Source organism: Megascapheus bottae, chromosome 15, assembly GCF_031878675.1.
Source record: "Megascapheus bottae isolate mThoBot1 chromosome 15, mThoBot2.hap1, whole genome shotgun sequence".
Classification (NCBI taxonomy): domain Eukaryota; kingdom Metazoa; phylum Chordata; class Mammalia; order Rodentia; family Geomyidae; genus Megascapheus; species Megascapheus bottae.
In genome coordinates, this window is record NC_143523.1 from 48,574,304 (window position 1) to 48,601,030 (window position 26,727).

Consider the following 26,727-nt stretch of genomic DNA (forward strand, 5'->3'; position numbering starts at 1 on the left):
AAACAAATTCACCAAGGCAAAAGGTCATGGTTGTTTCAGAAAAAGAGAGCAAGACAGCCCATTTGAATACTTACTTTGATGAATCTATGAAGTATATTACAAGTGCACCAATGCTGAGAGCAAAGACTAAGACCACCTGCAAAAGAAGAGAGATCGACATTAAGAGGTGAGCAAGCAGGCATTTGTACTTTTAGTATACAGCAGAAGTTCTGAAGATCAGAGCCCTGCTTGAAATTTTGTGCCATTTCTGCCTCACAGACAACCTTGAGGCTGACTCCTGGCAGTGGGCACCAACCTCACTCCTTGCCAATAGGAGTCAGAGAAGTCATTTACACTTAATGGCACTGGGATTTTATCTGGTCCTGTTCTATCAAGGTCCAGAGTCGTGTGGCTGAAGTTAGTAAATCTCAGGGAGAGAAAGATCAGATTTAAGGTGACCTTATTTCTCACATTATATATAACCTAGCACCTAAAGGGTCTTCAGTACACGATATTAATTGTTTATAGTTTTCTTAAGTGATAATTACTACACCATAAAAAAAATCTCTCATTCTAAACATATACTTCTTCAATGACTTTTTAGTAAATTTACCAAATTCTATGACCATAATCATCATTTCAGATCATTTTTACTATCCTAATAGGATCACCTCATGTCTGTCAAATTAATTCTTTTTATCTCCCATCACTAATCTACTTTCTGTCTCAATACAGGAAATATCCAGTTGAAAAATACATACTTATTTATATAAATGTCAGATAGATAGATAGATAATTATAGATGACAAACAATGGTCAGAGATATATATAATACAGATACATTCATTACATATATTGCATATTAAAAACATACTTTTGGTTATAATCTAATCGATTGTTTAGTAAAAACAACTTAGGTGCCAAATTAGACAATGCATTCTGCCAGTTATATGGCAATATATCTCCTACTTTATACTCCTTATTCAAAAGGAATCATCTTTGGTATAAATGACAGTCTGAGCATAATCTTCAATGGATACCTGTCACTCCAAAGTCCACCTACTGAATACATAGTGGATTAGCCTGATAACTGACACTTTTATCCCCATTCAAAGTTCTAATGTGTTCACTTAATGCTTTCACAGAGAAGACTATGAATGCAAATAAAGGATAGTCCAGAATAAAAAGAAGCTTACAGTCAATAATGGAAGTTGGAAACAGAAAGTAAACAGCACCAGAGCTTACAATGCCTGCCTGCAAGTCTACAAATATCCTTTAGATATGTTAATATCCAAGAGAGGCTGCAAACTGGAAAGCCTTAGACGCTTCCTCATCTGGAATATCCACCTACTGACATCTTGCTGACACTGGATAATAGTCAGAGAGGAATCTCAACTTATGTAAAGGCTAGACATGTCACAATGTGTGCATCTGTGCATGTCTTTCATGTCTCTCCTCTCCCTCTTTCTTTTACTCCCCTCTCCCCCTCTCATTTCTCCTTCTGAATGACTGAGTATGTCTGAATATGTGTGCAACAGAGAGAGATGTCACATCTATATTTCACATGTGTGTGCTAAAGTGGCTGCTGGACAATGAAACTGAATCAGCCTGAAACATTCATTTAACTCATGGCAGGATTACTAGGCAGAGATGGCAGACAACAATGGTCCAGCAATGGCACAGTGCAAGGAATGTGCAGTGACACAGCAACTGCTAAAATCTCTTTTTGGGAAAAAAAAGTATTAGAACAATGCGCATGGAGTTTCTTTTGTCCTCTCATCTTGGATTAAAATCCCAAACATAATCCAATTGAGTCCATGCATTCTGTCAGTCATTACCAGCTAGCTACCCAGTAGAATCCCTCTTGAATGGCTCATTCTCCATTTCTTTCCTCACCTGTACTCATTCATATACTTCTCACAAAGGTGCTCTCTCTCTCCCCCCCCCCTCTCTCTCTCTCTCTCTCACACACACACACACACACACACACACACACACGCACGCACACACACACACACACACACTTTTGCTTTTTTCCTTTATTAACTGAAGACAGCAAAACAAATAGCTTTAGATTCATTTGGAACTGTGCTTCTATTTCTGAGACATAAGCAGTTAGATCCTAGCCCTGATCTCATTCTCAAAAGCTGCAAAGAGAAGGGGGTGTGGCCAGAAAAGAGGGGAGGGATCTCTCCATTCATAAATAGCAGAGCCAGGATTAATCAATTAGGATCTGTGTATCTGTGAATGCTGAGCCTCTATCAGAGCTTGCTCAAGAGCCCTAATTCACTAAAAGCCACAGTGGCAGGAAAGGAAAAATGAAGTTCTCGCAGGCAGCATCTGTACCATTCATGAGGAATTCAAGTCTTGGCACTTCTGCAAAGGCGAAGGTTTCCCAACATCAGGATGTCCTAAGTAATTGTCACTAATTTGTCCCAGCTGCCTCTCAATTGGCATCTGTGATGGAGAATAATGTATCACTTATTTAAGTAAATCAGTCAGTGACTAGAGGAGGGAAGAGATTCTGCTAGCCTCTTAAGATGCAAACTCAAATACTAGTATCTCTCAGGTAAGCTGAGAGTACCAGGAAACTGCCCTCTCTGCTGTTCTGTCTAGTGGTCTTATACCAGGGACCACAACTTCATGTACAAGGTCATAGAAACTCCAAATTGTCCCTTTCCCTTCTCACCACTGCCAGCTGACTCCATGCACAAAGGAAACATGGGCTTCCCACTTTAGAGGGGAAAAGTATGCAACCTTTACACTTGCTCAATCACATTTTACCATGTCAGCCCTGATTCCTTGATTATAATGTCAATGTAGATCCAAGTGCTATAGAAACATATCAGCTTGGCCCTGGAAATGTCAAAGTCTATAGAGAATAGAACTAGTCTATTCTCATTGTTATCCTAACTCTCTAACAAATCCCCACCGTATAAGAAACTTACACACACACACACACACACACACACACACACAAAATTCATTTGTGAACACAAAATGACTAGATTTTAGTCTAAATGATAATGGTTATGTCATATATCATCAAACAGTAAGACTTCATCTAAGTATTTATTTAACATACACTGCATAAAGCCTAAGAGGAGCAACAGACTGAAGTTCCCTTTGGAGTATTGAAATGTATGCTATCAATTGAGAGATTACATATACTTTGAATATATGTTCATAGATTTAATCTATTTAAGCAAATCAGCCAGTGACAAGGTGAAAGGTGATTCTGGTAGTCTTTTTAGATGAAAAATCATATATTAGCAGCTCTCAGATAGACTAAGAGCAGAAGGAAAATTTATGTAGATTAATGCTGTGTTATTGTGCAATTTGTGACCAAATGACACTGTGTAAGTTTAGCCAATGCACAACACGCTTTTGAACAAATGGGGTGTGAGTAAGTAGAGGGTGAAGACCACAGAAAACCTAATTCCCAAAGTATCCCTTTCTTTGCACAAGTAATGGCCATGCTAATGTCCATTCAGGAAGGGATCGGGCCACTGTACATCCTTCTGTATACCTGGCTCTACAATGCCAAAGATAAAGAGCACCAAAACCCATGCAAAAGCATAATACCCCAGCTAGCAAAACACACCATCCCTCCTGTGAGCTGAGGCACAGAATGTCCCTTACAGTGACCAGACTTCCTGCCATGTGGACCTTTGTGTCAGGCGCCTTTTATCCCTACCTATCTACCTGAAGTCAAATATCTGTACCTCAAATATCTTTACCAAGCTCATACCACACAGGAGTCTGGGGACCTAAGCTAGCATTTTTCCATTGTCACTCAAGACACAACTTCTGCCAGCTTTCCTCAGAATCGGTCCAGCTTGTCTGGCTTCTCATAGACTAGACTCACCCCATCACCTTGGCTATCTTGCATGGTACCCACTGCCATGTTCTGAGATTTACTGAAAACACCCATACGCTGCATGGTGATATTGGAACACTGAGTGATGTTTCCAGAGTGCCAGAAATCTTTAAAAATAAAAAAAGCAATTTGATAAATGTCATTGTAACAATAGTGCTTGTGACTCACTTATTTTTATAACTCAAGATGACACATGACAAGTGTTTGTACAGAAGAATGCCAAGGAACACACACAATGTGTTAAAACAAAACAAAACAAAAGTTTGTCCTCCTCCAGTGCGCTCTGGTGATAAGCAGAGAGTAGAAAGAGATACATAGCTATCTTCCTAGGTAGAAACCACAACAGGCCAGATTTTTGAAATGCCAGAGTAAAGGCATAAAGAAGAAAAAGTCCAGCCAAGTATACAACTGACCCCTTAATTACCAAATCTCACAGGAAAAGGCAGGCTCAGCAATGTGCACACAGAGTTGACCAGTCCCAGAAAGGAGCATCTTCAGAGCCTCTTCCAGACCCCTGACTCCAGCTGAGACCTAAATGCTTCTCAATTGGCCATGGAGACTCCCACAATCCACAGAGAGGAGTTGGGACTGAAAGTCCAAAGGTGACAAGCCTAAAGTGCTACACTAGAGGACTTTACAAAACAGAGGCTCCCACTGGGTGCCAGGTGCTCACATCTGGAGTCCCAGCTAGGATCTCAGGATCCTAGTTGATCTCTGAAGATCCCAGTTCAAAGCCAACTAGAGCATTAAGGCCATCGGACTCTTATTTCTGGTGAACAAGCAAAAAGCTGAAAGTGGTTCAAGTAGTGGAGCACCAGCCTTGAGCAAAAAAGCTAAAGGCAGAAAACAATGCCTGGTTCAAGCTCCAATACCTACACCAAAGAAAAAATAACATCCATAAGTTTCCTTGTCCCACCTTGCCATGCTGGGCAAGGCAATCTTGGCATCTCTGTTTTTAACATTCTTCAGGGACCTGACTCGCTGCCAAGTGTGGGAGTCGCTGAATTAAAGCCATTAGGGGAAACCACTTAACTCAAGTCAGAGATTAATTTACAAATGTCACCTCAACAATTAGCCCATTAGAACATATGTATGAGGCCTGCAGGCTTGGAGAATCTGCAAGGAGTACTCAAGAAAGTACAGAGAGAAGGACGAATTAATTCTCTCTTGAGCAGGCCTTCTACATTCTCCTTAGCTCCCAGCAGACAAATGACCCTAATTAATAAGAGCCTGTGTTTGATGTAGCATCAGTTATGGCAAGCAGAGACTTTTCTGGGAAAATAGACAGCTTTCTCTATACGACCCCAAAGGCAAGGAGGGTTTTTTTGTTTAACTTATATACTATAAAATTGACAATACATAGAGAAAAATAGATAGGGTAAATCCCAAGGCAAAACCATCTGGGAACATTTCGTTTCTGAGAGATATTACTCCAACATCTAAATTATAATGTTTGGTCCAGTGAATTTAACAACCCCAACAAACATTTATTTAAACAGAGATGTTCAAGGTGCAGAACGAGGGGCAGGGAGATACAAAAGCTAAAATAGCAATATCAGGTCTGGCCTTTGCCTCCCCCACGCCCCCCCCCCCAGAATAGAACACAGACGTTTAAATCACTCATGTATCTAAGAAATGTGACACGGAGACAGATGCTTCAGGGATGTCAAAGGAAAACTCGGATATAGAGGTGACATCCTTGTCACCACAAACTCCCAGCACGAAACGGGAAGAGAATGGAGGAGTGTGAAAAATCCAGGGAAAGAAAAGAATTCTTGATGCCCCATGTCCTCTTCAGTTAGACCAAACACAGAGCATAAGTGATGTGAGGAAAAGAGAACACAGGACCCTATAAAGCATTATGATCTGCAATGTGTCATGTAATCTCTCTGGGACTCAGTTTGCCAATCTGCAAGTGATGGGGTGGGACAGATGACTATAATTGGGTGAGGATCTCGGTAGAGAATGTCAGTGGCAGAAGTCCTAAGAATTTGGATAAGGCAGCATTGGTAGGCCTTTTGTACATAATTATAATTCAGCATGATGATATACAGATAATACTAACGCCTGGTACCAAATCTGTCTAGATGAAGTCTCTCTCATAAAAATTCCATAAACTAGAGACTGGCTATAGTAAAATCACCTGCCTGTGCAGACATCAGCAAAACAAGAATGAAGGATTATTCCTGCACTGTCTCCTGACTAGGACTCAGCTCTATCATCACTGTAAGGATGATAGAGCTGCCTCTGGGAATCTGTAGAAAGTTCCTGTTTCTGCAGATTTTTATAGCCCCAAGTCTTCATGTTCTTATTGAAGAAGAAAAGGAAGAATTTTCTCTTTACAATCTAGCAAGAATTGCAGAAGGTTTTCGTATTCCTAAATCATTAATGGTTCTCAACAGAAGACAGGCTATGGCTACCCCCCCAAAAAAATTTTACTATCCCAAATTCTTAAAAAAAACAAAGACTTAGAAAGCATGATAAATATTTTGGTGGTACTATTTACACACCCAAATCTCTCACTTCAAATCCCTCGCCTGACATCCTGGCACATAACATTTGACTTAAAGAAGTGCAGAGACCACAACGTTGTAGTTTGATTCCCTGTAAGCCAACACTGCAAATGGTTTCAGGGGGAGCATGTTCAAGAGGAAAGAAAGGTGAAAGAGCTGTTTTCAAAGGTCGGTGTGTGAAATTTCTAAACTAAAACACAATGCCCAGACTTTCCACAGAAGAGTCCAAGTGTGGTGTGCTCACATGTGAAGTTTTGGATGTGGAGCTTATTGTTGTCATTCTGTGCTGGGCATGAGTGCAGGGTTTTGCACATTTGTACATGCTAAGCACAGAATCTCCCACTGGTGGGTACCTCCAACCCAACATTCACATGTAAGAACGGCTAGGAAACATACCTATGGTCTAACAGGCCGTTGGATCTGGTAGTACAAAATTACAATACTTTGAAACTATTTACAGTGTAGAATGGATTAGATTTTTCAGGACATTCATTAAATTCAGAAGATCTCTCCTTATATAGCTTCAGATGACTTCCATAGCTTCTGATAGGGAGAGAGCTTAAAAGTTCAGTACTTTCCTCTTCTCTATGTACATACTTCGTTCTTCTCCAGATTGCAGTTACATGGTACATTCAGTTCTCATTTACTCTGGCATACTCCCATCCCTACCTACCAAAGGGCCTTGGCACAAGCATTTTCCTTCTCTTAGACGCCAAACTCCATCTCACAGGCTACCCATCCATCAGAAATCAGCTCTACTGCCATTTCCTGCCCATCAAATATGAAATGTTACATATAAGCATAGTCTGATCTTTGTGTGTGTGTGTGTGTGTGTACTGGGACTTTAACTCAGGGCCTGGGTGTTGTCTGTGAGCTTTTGTGTTCAAAGCCAGTGTTCTACCACTTGAACCACAGCTGCAACTCTAACTTTTTCGGTAGATAACTGGAGAAAAGAGTCTCATGGACTTTCTTGCCTGCAATGGCTTTGAACTGCCACCGCAGATCACAGTCTCTTGAGTAGCTAGGATTATGAGGAATGAGCCACCACTGCCCAGCCAAAGTCTGTAGCCATTAGCACATTGTTGGTTCCACATTGGTTCCACACTGTCTTTTTGCTATCACTTGATCAGCCTTTCTCTCCACAGGATTGCAAGCTCTACGAAGTACATAACATGTTTATCTTTAGTCAGCACTAAATGGCAAGGTCAAAACAAATATTTGTTAAGTAGACAGATCTGGAGAAAGTTTGGACAGTAAGTTTGGAGATTTAATGTAGTATAAGCAAAAGAAGGCTAGAAGGATACAGACTATCTCACTACATGAATTTCCTGGTAAGACAGAGGCCCAGGGACCTGTTTCTGGATGACAGTAGAAGAAAGGCTGGAGTAGGGACAGACAGTATCATAGTGGAGAAGGTGGTGGGGTCATTGCTCATGACAAGGATTAATGGGAGACCCTTGTGCACCAATATGGAGGTGAGGACTTACAGCTGGGGTCTGGATCAGAAAGAATGGATGGTGGAAGTCATCAGGGAATAGTGATGGTTCTGGATGGAAGATGGCAAGGGGGAAGGAGAGAGGGTAGAATGGAAGTGGAAGGAAGGAGGGAGGGACGAGGCCATCTGAGGTTAACAACTGTCATGAGAGAAGAGGTTTTATACAAAAATGGAGGTCCAGTAGGAACTTGTAATCCTAGCTACTCAGGAGGCTGCGATCTGATGATTGCAGTTCAAAGCCAGCCCAGATGGATAAATTCCAGAGGCCCTTATCTCCAACTAACTTCCAAAAAATCAGAAGTGGAGGTATGGCTGATGTGGGAGAATGCCAACCTTGAGAAGAAAAAGCCAAACAAGAGCATAAGGCTCTGAGTTCAAGCCCCCACTACCTACACATACACACAAAAAAATGGTGCTTTGACTATGAAGAGACACATCTTCCATGGGGAGACACAAGGACTGTGGACCAAGGCAGTAAACGTAGGGGAGTAAGGAAATAGAGCGGTGAGATTTGCATCAAGACTAGGAAACTGAAAGGGCCATGTGAAGCATATGATGTGAGAAGATGATGCTAAAGCATCGAGACATAAAACAATGACAGATCAGCATTCACCTAATAAACAAATATGGACATCACCTGTATATAAATATGAACACACATGTACATACCACAAAAAGGACAGAGATAAACTGATAGACTAATAATCAGAAATGCTTAAACTCTACCAATATTTTATTAACCAATTACATGATCAGTAATGTTATTCTGCTTGTGTTTTTAAATTTGTTTTTTAATTTTTTATTGTAATGTATAGAGGGGTTACAGTTACATTTGCCAGATAGTAGATAGTGGGTGCATTACTTCTCACACATTGATACGCTTCTCATGTTTTTGTCCCTATTTCCCTCCCCCCCAGTTCCTCCCAATTGTTGTTGTTGTTGTTGTTTCCAGTCCTAGAGCTTGAACTCAGTGCCTAGGCACTGTCCTTGAACAGTTTTTTTCAAGGCCAGTACTTTGCAACTTGAGACACAGTGCTGTTTCCGGCTTTTTCTGTGTATGTGGTACCAAGGAATCAAACGCAGGGCTTTGTGCATACTAAGCAAGCACTTGTCTGACCACTAGGCTACACTCCTGGCCTTCTGCCTGTGTTTTAAACAAGCTCATTTCAAAATGACTGTGCATAGGAAAAACAAAATGAAAAAAAAAATGAAGCCTTGGAAAACAATACCCAGTTTTTTATAAATCACATATCTGCTGGTATATAGACAGAATGAAGTGCCATAATAAATTTTAGGGGAGAGGGCAGAGACAGACAAGGCTAATTCAGGCAGAATTAGCCTCTGCCGCCGCCTCCTCCTCCTCTTCTTCCTCCTCCTTCTCCTCTTCCTCTTTCTCCTCCTCTTCCTCCACTCTTCCTCTCCTCTCCTCCATTTTGTATGTCTTTTGTGTGTATATCTTTTGAACATAAACTCAAGGGCTAGGAACTATGCCTTTGCTTTTTTGTTTAAGGCCAACATTTTCCTACTTCCACAGCTCTACTTCTGACTTTTTGATGGGTAATTGGAGATAAGAGTTTCACAAACTTTCTTTGTTGGGCTGCTTTGAAAAGTGATTCTCAGGTTTCAGCCTCCTTAATAGGATTACAGACAAGAGCCAGCTGTACCTAGCTCTTCAAAGTAGACTCTGGGACATTATTAGAACCTAGCTGCCTCGTGTCTCTCATTGTAAAAGACTAGGGTAACCTTGCTTTTGAGCCAAATGTAGGCTGCTTCTGCTAGTAAGTGCTCCCCAAGTGTCTCAAGACTCTTCAGACTTCCAAGATTTTGCCAATGCTCATCTCCTTTTACCTAAATTAAAAATAGAGACAAGTCAAAGATGTTCCTTTGGGGTCCCAGATAATAAATGAAATAAGAAAGTGACATGCAAAACCTTGGGCTCTCCTAGCAGAGATTTACAATAGAACAAAATCTAGAGCCATTAAGCCAAATAGTATGACACTAAATGTAAGGACCTCCAGGAGAAGGAAACAAAAGCCATATAATGAATGACTGTTGTCCTTAATGTACTATGTTATTTCTCATCTCTTTTGCCATCCCTTGGTTATCTCATATTGTTACAATATTTCACCTTGTTATCTGATATATTTTATATGTGCTTAATTGGTTATTTGAAATTGGATAGGGAAGGGGGAAATCAAGATAAGTGGGGGGAGGGCGGAAGGGAAATTGGGACCATGTCATGAGAAAGAGTATCAGTGTCTGTGAAGTTATGCAGCTTTTATCTGGTGAATATAATGTAACCCTTCTATTAATCACAATAAAAAATTATTAAAAAAGAAAGTGAAATTCAGAAAAGCAATCATAACAGTAAAGTAAGACCATTTCACTGAAACCTATGTCTCTCCTGAAGTAAGATTAATGACGCTGCAATCTTATATCATTGCATCATAAAACTGAAGGGGTTTCAATCGTTCAGAAACAAGGACATACTAAAACCACTAGCACAACAGTGTTCATTGCAGCACAATTTACCATAGCAAAGATATGGAACCAACCCAGATGCCCCTTAGTTGATAAGTGGATCAACAAGATGTGGTATTTGTACACAATGGAATTCTATGCTGCTGTCAGAAAGATGACATCACCCCATTTGTAAGGAAATGGGAAGACTTAGAAAAAATCATATGAAGTGAAGTAAGCCAGACTCAAAGGAACATAGGGTCAATGTTTCCCTCATTTGTCATAATCAGTAGAAACCTTGAGCTCTCCTAGCAGAGATTTACAATAGAACAAAGCCTAGATACACAGGCCATATAGTATGACACTAAAGGAAAAGACCACCAGGATATAGAAACAAAAGCCATATAACGAGTGATTGTTGTTCTTAATGTACTGTTATTTCTCATCTCTTTTGCTGTCCCTTGGTTATTTCATATTGTTACAGTATTTCACCTTGTTATCTGATATATTGTATATATGCTTATTTGGTTATTTGATATAGGATAGGAAAGGGGGAAAACAAGATGAGGGGTGGGGTGGGGGGAGAGAAATGGGGACCAAGACAGGGTATCCATGTTTGTGAAGTAATGTACCTTCTATCTGGTGAATATAATGTAACCCTTCTATTAATTACAATAAAAATATATTGAAAAAACTTAAGGGGTTTCATAATTTCACCAACAATACTAAAAATAGGTACATTGATAAAATAAAAAACTCTACATTTTACAGGTAAACTTTGAAGGAACTTTCTTGTCTAATTATTGAAAATCTGGAGGAAAAACCACCTTGTACTGGTAGCACTCCCAAGTCTGCAGATAATGAGTTTAGTGAGAAATCATCTGGCTTCTATTCAAGTGGGTCTGGCCAAGTAGATCTTTAATTTAATTATACTTCTAAGATGAGAAATTGTCTATAGCACTGTCAGGTCATCAGTTGCTATTCACAACCATCAAGCACTCAATTTAGAGCCATCTTTGCCCTACTTGTCAAATCTTGCTAGTTCTTAGATTATCTCTATCTATCTATCTATCTATCTATCTATCTATCTATCTATCTATCCCTCTATCTGGATATATACATATACACATATATGTGTGCGCACGTGCACGCATGCGTGTGTGTGTGTGTGTGTGTGTGTGTGTGTATGTGTGTACTGGGTCTTGAACTCAGGGTCTGGATGCTGCCCTGAGGTTTTTTTTCTCAAGATTATTGCTCTACCACTTGAGGCATAACTCCACTGCATTTTGATGGGATGAGAATCCTTGAGACTCCAGTCTCTGATCTTTGCCCACAGTACCTTCAAATTATGAACCTCAGATCTCAACCTCCTGAGTAGCTAGGATTATAGGAGTAAAGCCACCAGCACCCGTCAAATTTTTAGATTCTATCAAATGCAAATAGATACTGGACAGAGCCTCAGGGACATGGTCCTCACTCAGGTTTAGAGGAATGCTATCCACAAAAGGTAGACAGCATTCATGAGTTCCCTGAAAGACACAGGGATTAAAAATATTGGAATCTTTGCTGCTGTTTTAGTAGCAGCAGCAGCAGCATGAAGAGGAGGAGAAGGCGGAGGAGAAATGGGGGAGGGGGAGGAGGAGGGGGAGGAGAAGGACAACGACAATGACAACAACAACAAATTCTGACCCATGCCACAACATGGAGGAATCTTGAGGATCTTATAAAAAGTGAAATACACCAGACACTAAGATAAATGCCCTGTAATCCCACTCCCATGAGGTCACTAGGATAGCTCAATCCATACAGAAAGTAGAATGGTCACTCCCAGGAGTTGTGGGTAGGGGAGATGGACCTTCTAGGGTATGGAGGTTAAGTTTTACATTATAAAGAACTCTGGGAAAGGAGGTTGGTGATGGTTAAACAACCCTGAGTATATGGATTTATGCACATGTCTGCTTACAAATGGCTGCAATGGCAAATCATACGTATGGTATGTGACATGTAATTCATCTGAAAATGTTAAAATTGGGCTAAAGTAGAAAGATAGATGATAGAAAGATATATTATATATATGAACATATATTAAATAAAAGAAAATTCTGATGACCTGCAAGGAGAATCCAGACGTGTATTTATATTCCAACATTCCATAATTACCTTCCCAGGAAAATACTGAGTCTTTCCTTCAAGAGCAATGGATATGGCCAAGAAATTGTTTATTATATACAATGACTCTTGCTTCTCTGAGCCTTTAATCTTATCTCTTATAAGCTGGAATGTTCCCTTTAACCTCCAGAGACTTCCCACAGTAGCCACAGAGACCTTGTGTGGATCCTCAGATTCCCTTCTCCAAACAAAGCCTCAAGGCCAGTGGACAGTCATGACCTCGTCATAGCCATTTACAGGCTAGCAGAACATCAAGGGCATCCCTAGAAATAACTTCCATTTTCCTATCTTCTCCAGGAAGGATTTTGGAACCAAAGGTCTTCCTTTCAGAATCACTGTCACTCTATGCTAGAAAGCAATGTCACTAAGGTGCCTGAGTGTCAGACAAAAGGAAAGATGACAACCATTTCTCTGACAAGACCACACTGACATAAACTTTGAGATCTTGTCTCCTTCTGGGTCTGGCCATGGCCCTCCACATCTACACATCTGGCACCATAAGCAACACACTCTATTTTTCTTCTCTGTAGAGCTACCTGCTGACCACAGCAAATGTATCAGCTCCGGCAACATTCATGGTAAGAATAACAACCCTTCTTTTTTGTGTATGTGCTGGTCCTGAGGCTTGAACTCAGGGCCTGGATGTTGTCTATAAGTTTTATCTTGTTTGTTTTGCTTAAGGCTAGCATTCTACAACTTGAGCCATGGTTCTACTTCTGGCTTTTCTATAGTTCAATGGAAATGAGTCTCATGGAATTTCCTATCAAGGCTGGCTTTGAACTTCAATCCTTAGATCTCAGCCTTCTGAGTAGCTAGGATTACAGGAGTGAACACCCCTTTTCTTGAGGGCCATGATGGAATGAAATCCACATCTCCGAAGAGAAGACTTGATCTAGCTCGTCTACTGCTGGCATCTCTCCTTACCTCTAAATGATTTCATGTACCCTGTTCAGAAAAGCCGGAGGGCTTATAAGATAGTACCCTTATACTCAAGCATTTCAGCTCCCATACCCTGGATAATGAGAAGGCAGAGCCATCAGTACACAGCTCAACAGCCCAACACCCGGTGTCATTTCATGTCCAGCAACCACCGGTGTCATTTCATGTCTAGCAACCATCTCACAAACCTCTGTCATCCAATAAGGGCTGGGAAAAGGAATAAGGTTAGGGCAGCTAGAGTTCTGACTCATAACATTCCTCTTACACAAATTAACTGTTTTGTTTGGGGGCTGGGGGATGCCAAGTTTTCTGGCCTTTTTTAGTATCATACTGATTTTGCAAACTAAAGAGAAAGAAAAGAGACAGTGAAATGTCCTTTATGGTCTCTTCAAGGTCATGGAATGGAGGAAGAGCATATGAACAAGGAGGAAGAACATACATCAGCATCTTCCAGAGGCACACCAGGTGTATGGTTAGGGCATCAGCAAGATTCTCTAACCATGCCATCAATAAAGACAGGAAATGTACAGAGAATATTCTTTTTCACACACACATTTAATATATTATATATTATAGAAATATAATATACATATGTACATGATATACAGTCTTGAGACTTGAACTTGGGATCTGAATGTTGTCACTGAGTCTTATGCTCAAGGCTAGCACTTAAAAATTGAGCCATATGTGTATGTCCAGCTTTTGTTGTGGTTAAATAGAGATCAGAGTTTCACAAACTTTCCTGTTCCCACTGGATTCCAACTGCAATCCTCAGATCTCAGCCTCCCGACTAGCTAGGATTATAAGCAGAAACCACCGGAACCCAGCATCTCTTTCATATTTTTAAGCACTTCAACATTGTTGTCATGAAGAGATCTAAATTGTTGGGTTTCCTTGTGCTTATTGCATAAATTTTCCACATTTCCCATATGTATATGGAGATGTGTCACCTTACCAGGGCTTGGGTCATTCATTTCACCCCAGCAAATGATGGATCATCCATATACACCCCTCATATGCTACATTAAAAGATTGCCAGCAAGCTTAGTGATGGTGGCTCACACCCATAATCCTATCTACTCAGGAGGTTGAGATCTGGGGATTGTGGTTCAATGCCAGCCCAGGCAGGAAAGTCCAAGGGACTCTTGTCTCCAATTAACCCCAGGAAAACCAGAAGTAGCACTGTAGCTCTAGCTACAGTACAAGCCCTGAGTTCAAGCCCTATGACCACAACCACAACAACAAAAAAGGCACTGCCAGTGGTACAAAGGGTTTATAAGTCAACATGTCAGTTTATAAGAATAATGTACCTAGATCAGTGTCACTCCTTTCAGTATTCTCCCCCAGCTCTCATAACCCCACAACCCCTTCTCTTTACCTAGTTCCATCTTCACATGTGTACACTGAACAGTATGACTGCAGTCCCCTGGGGGATAGCTGAGTGTCTGCACCTATTGGTGTTTGGATTGCCAGCAACTCCCACACATCTCTACTGAACTTTTTTTTAAAGGGGTGCTTTGAAGACAGACTTGATGTCCCATGTCCTTGAACTCAGGACATGGGAAGGGGTAAGAATCTGCATCCCTACCAAGGTATCTTGTTGGATGGCTGTCTTACACCATCATTTGAAAGAAAAGAGTCCTTTTAAAACAGCTTGTTTTTCATTGAATATGGGAGTAAAAACTGTTTTAGATATGCACTACTTGGACAAAAATCTCTGTAAGGTATCAATGAGAAGGTCAGTTCCCATTGGAGGTGATGCTACATTTTCAGCACTACCCCAAGTTGCTGGTTGTTGATACACCCCAGCCTCCTTGTGGTGCAAGTCTATTAAAAGACAATTCAAGCTATCACGGTGATTCAAAGCTATAATCCCAGCTGCTTGGGATTACAGTGAAGCCAGCTAGAGCAAAGGCACAAGACTCTAAAGTACAGCAAAAGCAAAAGGAAATAGGTGATGATTCAAGTGACAGAGGCCCTGCCTATAGAGCATGAAATTGTGAGTAAAAAAAACCTCACATATAAAGCTTCTGAACAATAGAAAATTACCTAGAAGTCTTAAAAAAATCTGGAACTAACATTTAGAAATTGTTTCTAAAGTCTAGGTACTTAGAGTTGAAAAGGCCAGGAAGGTCTTCTTGTTTTAACTAAAGCTGATGTCTTCTCCCCAGGAAGGTACTGTCAAGATTAAATAGAATGTCACTGGTGCTAATAAAACTATTAAAATCCTCCCTTGAAGTTGACAGGTTTAGATTTTTGAAGACAGTATTATACTTGTGAGAATGTGTCTGAGGAGTCTTTGAGTTTCAATGAAAATAGAAAGTACCAAAAATATAACCTATGGATGCCACACACACACACACACACACACACACACACACACACACACACACACACACAGAGCTCAGAGTAGGATTTCATCATTTGATGATGGTGGGAAAGCAAAGTGAATTCAGCAGAAATGTGCATTTTGAGTTTGGCTCTTTCACTGAGCTAGCGAAAGGAAGAACCTTCTGCAATGCAGGGCAACAGCCATGAGCCATGAGATTGTGACTGGAAATAGTGAACCCCTGGCTAAGATGCCTGGTGAGCTAGATATATACATGAATTTTGAACTAATGATGTTTTCAATTCATGACACATTGATTTGGATGTTGCCATCAGAAAGCCATATCCAGGGGAAGACCTAGGGAAGACATCAGCTATTTTGCCAGTGCATAGAACTGGGTAGTTTACTGAATGACTGCTCACTTCCATGACACCATTTCACAGATTTGAGAACTTCTCAAAGAACCATTCATTCCCTCTCTTCAATCTAAGAGCTTGACATTCTACCATTAGAGGTGATTTCCTTTGAGTTTTATTTCCAATGTTCTTCTTGGCCTTTTAAAAAAAACATAAGGAATAATGAAGAAATTCATATGAAATTTGATCCACTTCTAGTATACTAAATACCACTTAGCATGCTGGTTAAAAGTGCACTTCCAAGTATCCTAATTCCAGAGATCCGATGAGCAGAGGTGCCTTACACACCCTTCCCCCAGCAATTCTGACACGTTTTGACAAAAATATTTTAATATAGCAGATCCTCTCCAGGAAGATTTTAAGTCTGTAAAGGCTAATTGACACATAAAAAATTTCTGGGGCCAGGACCAGAAATTCTTAATGTTTTCAACAATGTAGTTAGGTCTGAGAACCACTGCTGCTGAGTGTCTGAAAATGGACAATACTTAAGCAGCAGGGACCAAGAAGTCAGGGGCCTGGATGCCCAGGAGAATCAGGTCTGTGTTGGCAAAGAAGGCATTCTTTGGTCCCCAAATATCTCCACCTGTTTGACCTTGGACGGTGTTCATCACTCAACTCAGCCACTGAAGAGAGCTATCCCTCCTTCTAAACATACCCATACCCTTCCTGGGCACTGCAGTGGCCACACTGGGTGAATAGCAGAACAGACCAGTTTGATGGCCACTACTGAGTCAGAACACATCAATGAGTGGACCATTTGCTGCTGTGTGGATCTCAGCAATCTAAGTTGTTTCCATGGGCTAACCTGGATTTGCAGATCCACCAAAAAAATACAGGTTCTGTCACCTTCTGGATGCCTGTGGGCTTGGCCCTAAAACATCAGGATGGGTGGACAGCTGCTGCCTGTCATTTCCCACTCGTGGCAATCAATGCAGGTGTCTATCATTAAGGAGCCATCAGGAAGAAGGGATGAATAGAACAGGGCTATAAGACTAATCAATGCTGACCAAACCTACATCTTTCTGAAAAAAAAAATGGAGATCGTGTGCAAGATGAGTCCCTACAGCTCTCTTGTAGCACTGCAGCAGTAAAATCTAAGAAAAAAAATTCACACCTGCTAATCCAGAAGAAGGGGACCTGTAGTAAGCAAAGGGGCACTGGTAGTGTGAGGGGAGGAGTTAGGGGCTGTGAAGAGCTGGTCTTTAGGACACTGTCTAAGTGTCCCCAGTACAGAGGACAGATTTCCTCCTTGCTTAAACCCTTGTTTCATGAGATACAGGAGTGAACTTAAGGCTAGAAATTCACATTTGCCTTGAAAGAGGGCCCTCCAATAGATACAGAATTCAAGTCACATTTGTCATTTTAAATATAATCATATTAAAGAGAAAAATAGATGATATTCATCTTTAAAATATATTTAAATAAATAGTACCCACAATATAATATTTTATCATGTAGTTAATATTAAAGATTATTAATGGGATAGCAGAATGATGTGGACACTCTCAGTCCCATTATATTGCATTGTGACTATTATTCTTGTTCATGTACAAAGAAGGGAGGGAGAAAGGGAGGAAAGAAGGAAGGAAGGAAGGAAGGAAGGAAGGAAAGAAGAAAAGACGAAGGAGGGATGAGAGAGAAAGGGAGAGTGAGAAACAGAGAGGGAAGAAATAGGAAGGAAGAGAGGGAGTAAGAGAAAGGCAGGAAGGGGGAAGGAAGAGGAAGAAGGGAGGGAGAGAGAAGAGAAAGAAAGGAAGAAAGAAAGGAAGAAAGAAAGAAAGGAAGGAAGGAAGGGAAGAAGGAAGGAAGGAAAGAAGGAAGGAAGGAAGGAAGGAAGGGAGGGAGGGAGGGTAAAGGGAAGGAGAGAAGAGGCTGGGAAGAAAAGGGGAGAGATGCAGGACAAAGGCAGGGAGAAAGGGAAAAAAACGAGAGGAGGGAAAGAGGGAAGGAGCCAAGGGGCAGGAGAAAGGAAATGTCTACCCAAAGATTCCTCTTCCTTCTTGTTCGTTATGGTAGATCCCTACGCATCTTTACAAGGCCCTCAATTCCATGCTATCTGGAGTAAACAGTGATTTTCCTGTGCACATCTTGTTTTCCCAAGAAGACATAAGCCCCTGGAGGCTGTGACTGAATATTGTAGCTGCCCTCTTCGGTCCTCTTCATGCTCAGTGCATCCTCAGAGAATGTTTGTTGATGAATAAATGGGGAGGACAAAGCACAGACCTTTAATTTTCTTGGTCATACAAAGTAGACTATTTCTATGGGAAGTTGGGCTGTGGCCCAAAGGGTATGGCTGTAGCCTTGAGCTGAAGAGCTCAGGGACAGCATCCAGGCATCCATAACTGAGGAAAGAAAGAAAGAAAGAAAGAAAGAAAGAAAGAAAGAAAGAAAGAAAGAAAGAAAGAAAGAAAGAAAGAAAGAAAGAAAGAAAGGAAGGAAGGAAGGAAGGAAGGAAGGAAGGAAGGAAGGAAGGAAGGAAGGAAGGAAGGAAGGAAGGAAAGAAAGAAAGAAAGAAAGAAAGAAAGAAAGGAAGAAAGAAAGTAAGAAAGAAAGTTACAAGGTTTCAGGTTGAAATAAGCATTGTACACCATTTTAGGTGACATTGAAATAGTTTTTTCCCAAAGTATTACCTGCTGCGTAACTATAACCTTAAATAAAATGTGTGCGAAGTTCAAAAAAAGTAGACTATTTCTATAAATAATAATTTTTCAAATGAAGTAAATACACACACCCATGCATCTACATGTGTTTGTTATGTTTCTCATCCTAATTAAATGAAGCTATTTTTGCTACTGCTTTCCAGTCCACCAGCAAAACTTTAAAGGATAATACTAAATGTTAGATCATTAAGTTGGTTTTCTTTAATCATACGGCAGTGTTTCAAAAAAGCTTTGAGTCATCTTTCGGATTCCTTGCCAAGGACACAGCACACTGTGTTCAAAGTGGCACTTATCTTTCTAAACACATTTCTACTGTAGATGGCTTGTCCCAATAAAGCAATCCCTTGACAAGATCTGCCATTTCTTCTCATCCCTGCCCATGAAGAAAAAAAAAAGAACACACTTAGAAATATGCTGAGCAACAGATTATCAAAATCTTGGAAAGTTCCCATGATCAAAACTTACCAGGATTCAAGCCAGGCACAGGTGGCTTATGCCTATTATCCTAGCTCTCAGGGGCTGAGAAATGGAGATGAGGCTCACATAGTAGAGTGCTAGCCTTGAGTAAAAAAAGCTTAGACAGTGCCCTGGCCCAGAGTTCAAGCTCCAGTACACACAAACTGCGCTCGCTCTCTCTCTCTCTCTCTCTCTCTCTCTCTCTCTCTCTCTCTCTCTCTCTCTCTCTCTCTCTCACACACACACACACACACACACACACACACACACACACACACACACAATTAGCAGGAGTAATTCCCTAAATCAAAAAAGCATTAACTATATTTCCTTTTCTCTGATTTCAAATCTTATAGTACTTACATCTTGTAAATATCTGCACTAAAATAGTTGTAAATAAGTCCTGAAGACTTACTGAACAGAAGTAATGGACATGGTAATACATATTCCCTTTTGGGGGGGTTCTCTCTCATCTTGCCTCTCTCATTTTTCTCATTTCCCTCTTTCTAAAATAAAAACCAGTAGATTGGTCACATGCAAATTGAAATTCAATTTCTATCAGAAAGCCAAGGTTTTGAGTGATTAAGCATACAGACCAAGCATTTGAAGTGAAGTAGGGGGGAAAAAAACCTCCAGAAAACACTAAATTATTTTCTGAAGCTCTTATCTCATTACATGAAGAGTCTGTTATGTATGGTTCGCTATTATACTTGCAAGATGAATTGAGTTCTCATTCATGCAATTCAGTTAGCTCTACAGAAAGAGATAAAACATTTACAGCAACTTGAAAAAGGGTTGTGGAATAGATATCAAAAAACGAAAGAAAAGGAAAAGATCAATAGAATATGGAGCATATTTTAATGTCAAAATGAGACAACAGAAAACATGGTCCAGAGCAAGGCTGCCATGTGCAATTAAAAAAAAAATGCTACTCAGGTGAGCAGGAGAGACAGCATGCACTTGGGCCTGGGGAAGGAGGTAATGGAAGTATGGTTAAGCTATAAGGAAATAACGGGTAGAATTGGAGAGTGAAAAATGACCCATTAATAATTGCATTTTTCAACACATATCTACTGGTCTTTCATTATATGCTGAGCACCACAACCATGGACTTAGCTGCTGTTTTGATTGGAAAGGACCCTATAGAACTGAGTTATGAAAAGCCATGCACAACCAGATGTCTGCACATACACACACACACACACACACACACACACACACACACTGAAATGAGGAACATCTTCCTGGAGTCCCTGTTTCTCTTTCCATCATTAAATCCATGGGGAGGCAGGTAATGACCATTACAAATCATAAAACATTTCTCTTAATACCTTCAAGTGTGACTTCACATTTTAGCCTGCAAGTATGGCCAGCTTTGAACCAAGACTGATTTATAGGCTTAAACGTCAACACCGGCAAGATTCATATCACAAACACAATGCTCTCCTGCAACTTAGGATGCTAAACAAATACCCATGTCTGACCCCATCCCAATCCCTGGAATTGAGATTGCTATTTCTTGAATATTGCTATTTGCTGGAATGTACTGGGTCCCCTACCCCTCCACAATCAGGTAACCTACATGATATCAGAGCTAAACATTTGAATGGTGCTACTGAGAAATAAAGCCATTTTCCTTCTTTAAAAGATGAGTTTTGCTGACCTATCCACTTATCTGCTTCCATGGAAATGTTCGGTATTAATTTATTGCCCAATAAAACACAAACCACGGCTGAGCCATGCATGGAGAAAGCCCACTATTTCATCGAAGCCAAGGCACATAACAGGACAATAGCATAAGCAATGTGTGTTGGAGAACACAAAAGCCTGGCTGCCTAACCCCAACTCCATTTGCTGCCCCAAAGACACAAAAGGGAGGCAGGTTCACAGGCATTGGAAGAATGTAAATGATGAACAATTATCGATTGTCAGAGGAAATGGGGTAAATCTAGTCAGTTGGCTGTCAGCAGACTTTCGCTCTGTTGAATGGTGAGCCTCATAACACCAGAAGGTGTCTCATGGAGTGCTGAGGTAGTAGGGGTGGACTTGCCTTTTCTCTCCTGTGCAGTGAACACACAGACATGAGTCCTCAGATCCCTGATCAGATTTATGCTTCAGCCCAACTTCTCAGCAATGGTTTTCTTCATGTAAAAGGGATTTTCATCAGTCTCTTGCATGGATCATCGCTGGATGGACCACGTAGAAAGCAAGTCCCTTCGAGAGCCTGTTCAGGCCTAACGCTCACAGACTGAGGTTTGGAGAAGAGTCCCAGTTTCAAAATCCTCCTCCTCACTGTAGCACTTCCCCCAAACAAGCAGAAGCTTCAGAGGAGGAGTCCAAGAAATCTCAGTTCTGAGTCCAAGACTGCGTTATTTGAAGACAGAAAAGCCAAGGGAATTGAACATGATGCAGAACTCCAGGATCAGATGTAAAAGCCACTGAGCCAGATGTCCAGGACTGGAATCCCAATTCCTCAGAAAGCTAAGCTCTGACCGTCACAGTTTGAAACCAGCCTGGGCATGAAAGGTGATGAGATTCTTATCTCTAATTAACCACCAAAAAGCCAAAGTGGGTCCATGGCTTAAATGGGAAAGTATTAGCCTTGAGTAAAAAGCTAAGGGTTTGTGCTTAGGCCATGACTTCAAGCCCCAATACTTCACACACACACACACACACACACACACACCATTAAATTTACTCTGAAATAGAATCAGGATCACCTAGTGTTCCACCACATTTTAGGAACATAAGCTGGTGAACAGGGTGGAACTGACTTTACTCAAGGCCCTATTATGAGTCAGAGAGAAAAGACCAGAGAAAGAATGAGGAATAGAGTTTCAGAAGTACAGACTCTAGCTTTCTCTTGCCTGCCCTTGTTCCAAAGGCTGCTCTCCCATAAGTGGGAGACACACAGCCACACAAACCCTTTAGAGCACATAGCAGGTACTGTGCGTTTCTCCAGTCTCCGAAGCAAGGCACTTGCCCTCCACCATTATTCAGTACAAGATAAGCAGAGCCCAGGACCCCATCACTGGCAAACAAGGGATAGCAAAGGAGACCCAACCCTCTCTCAAGTCAACCTACTTTTTCCTCTTGCTCTGGGGGAGGCTACACTTCCAGGCTATTTCTCCTTTCAGGGTCCCCTTGGCAATGTGAGAGAGTAGCTTTGGCAGAATGGTTTTTCACTCTACCTAGAATGAAGAATGGTCCTCTCCCTCAGGAGCCTCCCCCTTCTTCTCTGTCAACAGTACCCCTACTTTCCTGCACTCATTTCTCTTCCCTACTTCTGCAACTCCAGCTAGTCTGCGGAGCCCTCCTCAGCAAGCTCCTCCTGGCCACTCAAGTACATGAGCATGAATACCGGAATTCTCTGTGTTCTGAGTGAATGTCACAAGCATACTTTGTATTTCCATTTAAGCTGATATGATTGGAGCTTGACATGATTTGAACCATTTTCACGGTCATGTACTGTGTATGGCTCTGGGGCATCTGCTCCAGAAACTTCCCCAGGTGTCTGTGAACATGCAGACACAGAGACCCTGCCAGGACTGGCACACTGCACCGGAGAACCTTGCTCAGAAGCAGAGGCAGACACAGACATCAGAAATACTCACTCGCCTGGGGTCTCACAGTGAACCCAGAGAGAGGACTGGACTTGTAAGTCAAGAGATTTGATTTCCACCCTTCCTGTGTAGTCTTCAGCTTCTTCACCTCTAAAACAGACACCCTCAATTTGTGGACCATGGGGCATGACATGTCAAACACAGGTCCAGGCTTAGTGGGTACCACAGTCTCTACCTAATCTCCAAGAGAGATGTGTTCCAACATTCCCAGTAGACATCTGAAACCTTGGATTGTACTGAAACTACCATATTCTATATACTGTTGTTAATTATTGTTGTTACACATATTCATACAGTATCTTTCCGTGTTTGGTACCCTGCTATCCCCACACTTTGTGGCTATGCTTGTGTGAAACAAGGATGACTTGAACATAAGCACTGTGAGACAGTGACGGTTTACATGTTAACTGAGACAGCTGCTTCGTTCATACCCAGAGGGCAGTGAGCACAGTATGCATACACTGGGGATGGTTCACATCAGTCCAGGATGGAGCAGGAAGGCACAATATACCCGGCAGATACAGTGTGGAGACACTGAGGATGGTTCAGGATGGAGCAAAAAGCCATGCTATTTCATGACTCTACTCAGGGAGAGGGGACTATTGTACTCAATTTGATATGTCTTATGGAATGAGTAAGGTCCATCCAAGAGTTTGACAGATTGAATAAGCAACAAACCTCAACCAGGTCCATAGGAGGGAGCTAAACAGAGCCCGGTGACTGGGCTGAGCTTGAGAACACACCAGTAATGTCTGTCTCTCTGTCTCACTATCTTTCTATCTTAAATATAGTAAACATGTAACATCTTAAGTTCTATCATAAAACAAGCATAGCAAGCAAAATGTAGTGTACATTTTATATTGCCACAAATGTATTTTAGGAGTTAGTTTCTATTAGAAAAACCCTTACTTTACTTACAGTTGTGGAAACTGAGGCTTGGAGTTGTTAGGTAACCCTCCCTCCACCTCTCCACACCCCCAAGTGAACATCTGACAGCCAGCAAAGGGCCCACAGTTGTGATCTTTCAAAGCAACAGTCCTTCCTCAGATGCTAGCCAGCTATGGCGCTCACCCCTTCTGTCTGTCATCTCTGCCTTGAATCTCCCAGGAGCAGACTCTCCTGGGAACTAAGCCCTCCCTCCTCAGGGAATGAGAGGCAGAGCTAAGGGGCCTGGGCCAAAGCCCCTTTGCAATGTATGGGGGACTGAGAACAAGGGAGAACATCCCTAGGACTCTGATTCTGGCCTCTCACAATAAACAGGTCAACAAATGCTAAATGCAAACATGGCCCAGGTAATGACTTCTTCCATGATGTGAGCAACTGTCCAGAGTGATGCTGTATTTGAGAAACTTCTGCATGATTGATAGTATCTCCCCAGGGAGAGGAATTACCTGGGGAACTTCAGTCAATGCACAGCCAATATGCAATGCGCATGCTGACCTGTCAGAGATGCCAAGATTAATCCTAACACAGGCACTCAATGTGTGCCCCAAATGCCTGGCTTCCCAGAGACCAAGGACAACATTTTTCCTAGGTGACATATACCATCATCACTTGCCAGGTTGCAAAATGGGCCCCTGGTCTGTTATTCATGCAAATTGGCATTGCTACCCAAACAAGATCTTAGAGAACACCTACCCTTCAGGGACACTGCACCACAGTGAGTCCATGGAGCCATTTCCTTACACCAGGCTGGAACAATCTCCTAAACACTCTCCCTGCTCGACACTTCTATCCCAGCATCATAGTGGCTCTTAAGGCTACCTGAGATGTCTACATTTATCCCCACAGCACATGAGCTGTTGAGATCCTTCTGTTTCTAAGGCTCCAAGGAAAACAGGGCTCTAGAGAGATTTCTTTTCCATCCAAACAATCACAGGTTTCTATCCTGCCCTTCATCAATGCCAAGAGGTGTTCATGCGGCTAAGCTCATACCATCCCCATTTCCTCTGAAAACCCATTCCCACTCTGAAGCAGGCAATTTCTCTCTTCTGCTGATGAAACATTGTAATCAGCGAGCTCTGTTGCAGAGCCATGTGAGGGGCTATGTATCTTAGTACCAGTCAAGTAACTGGTAAAGAATGAGCTCAGCATCTCCCATGACTCCTGAACCTGCTGGGTGCTATATAGAGAAGTAACTATAAATATGGATAATGTTACAGTATCACTCTGTCTTTTAAGAAATGTGTATTTCTCATGGGAAGACAAAATGAATACCTAACAAATGCATAGACAATGTCATTGTGTCTGGTTAGACAGGAATATCAGTAGGAGAGAGAAAATAAACACTGTACAAATTGAGGAGTAGATCAGGCATGTGTGAAAATGGCTAGGGAAAGTATCTATCAAAAGTAGGCAAAACCAGTGCCTGTGGCTTACATCTGGAATACCAACTATTCAGGAGGCTAAAATAAGGACCATGGCTCACAGCCAGTCCAGGCAGTTCATGAGACACTTACATCCAATTAACTACAAAAAAAATAATAATCCAGAAGCAGAGCTGTGGCTCAAGTGGTAGTGTGCAATAATCTTGAGAAATAAAGCTAACGGACAGCGACCAGGCCCTGAGTTCAAGCTCCAGAACTGGCACACAAAAAATAGATAAAATTATAAGGATGTGAAGTACAAATAAACTTTGACACTGGGTCCCAACGGGCTTCAGATATGAAGTGCACAGGACTGATGATGCTGGGGTTCCTCAAACCTACACTTGGAAAAGAAGAACAAAATGTTCCCCAATATCCACCCATCCTCAATCCAGAATTGTCAGAATGCCTAGGGACAGTGAAGACAAAGAAACCCGACAATTAACATGTGGTGTATATGATGTGATGTGGTAAAAATGAAAAAAAGCAGATGACTTAATTTGTGAAAGTATAGTTCCACCACCAGCCCAAGAAGAAAATGGACAAAGTGAAGTGATTAGTGTGGCATGGCCAATAGGAAAAGAACCTCCGCAGGTAGCTTTGTGAGGCACAGCGAAATGAGTAGACCTAGCACACTACATCGAAAATCTGTTCTTGATGCTCCCCTCAAGATACCTTTTTCTCATAGAAGGCAAATACAGGGGGCTGAGAGTTTGGCCTAGTGGTAGAGTGCTTGCCTAGCATGCACAAAGACCCGGGTTCAATTCCTCAGTACCACATACATAGCAAAAAAAAAAAACCGGAAGTAGTGCTGAGGCTCAAGTGGTAGAGCTCTAGCCTTGAGAAAGTCCAAGGACAGTGCTCAAGCCCTGAGCTCAAGCCCAGGACTGGCAAAAAAAAAAAGAGGGCAAATACACCTGAAGAGGCCCTTGCAATGAATAGGAATAGCCTGTTCCACATAAGGAGAGCTCAAAAGTGTCCCAAAGCATCAGCTTCCCTTTGCTTCATTTCTGGTTCTTCCCTTTGTCAATACTAGGGTCTGAACTCAAAGTTTTATGCTGACTAGGCGAGGGCTCTACCACTTGAGATGAATCCCCCTGCTCTTTTTGGCTTTCATTATTTTTTCAAATAAAGTCTTATTTCTTTTTTACCTGAGCAAGCCTGGATTACAATTCTCCTATTTATACTTCCTGTATAAAATAGGCATATGCCTTCATATACCAGCTTCTGGGGCTTACAAACTGTTTGGGGAGTGTTGGGGACCTGGCCTCTTCTCAAACTGAAACCCTCCTAGGCTCACCCTCCTGGATGGACTACAGGGATGAGCCACCACACCCAATTTAGCAAGTGCTACTTCATTTACAAAAATTTAAATAATAGATAGTTTGAAGAAATGGAAAGACACTGTAGAGAATGTTTAAGGTTTCTCATGCTAGATTTTC

The 26,727-nt window shown here is 41.5% G+C and overlaps 1 protein-coding gene across 33 annotated transcripts in view; it reads right to left on the reverse strand.

Moving 5' to 3' along the window:
- Kcnma1 (potassium calcium-activated channel subfamily M alpha 1) overlaps positions 1–26,727 on the reverse strand; it is a 675,048-nt gene that overhangs the window by 330,376 nt on the left and 317,945 nt on the right. For all 33 annotated transcript variants that reach the window (XM_090346647.1, XM_090346640.1, XM_090346639.1 and 30 more), the window contains exon 3: positions 75–136. In XM_090346647.1, the coding sequence (XP_090202773.1) occupies positions 75–136 (62 nt within the window). The remainder of the gene's footprint in view (positions 1–74; positions 137–26,727) is intronic.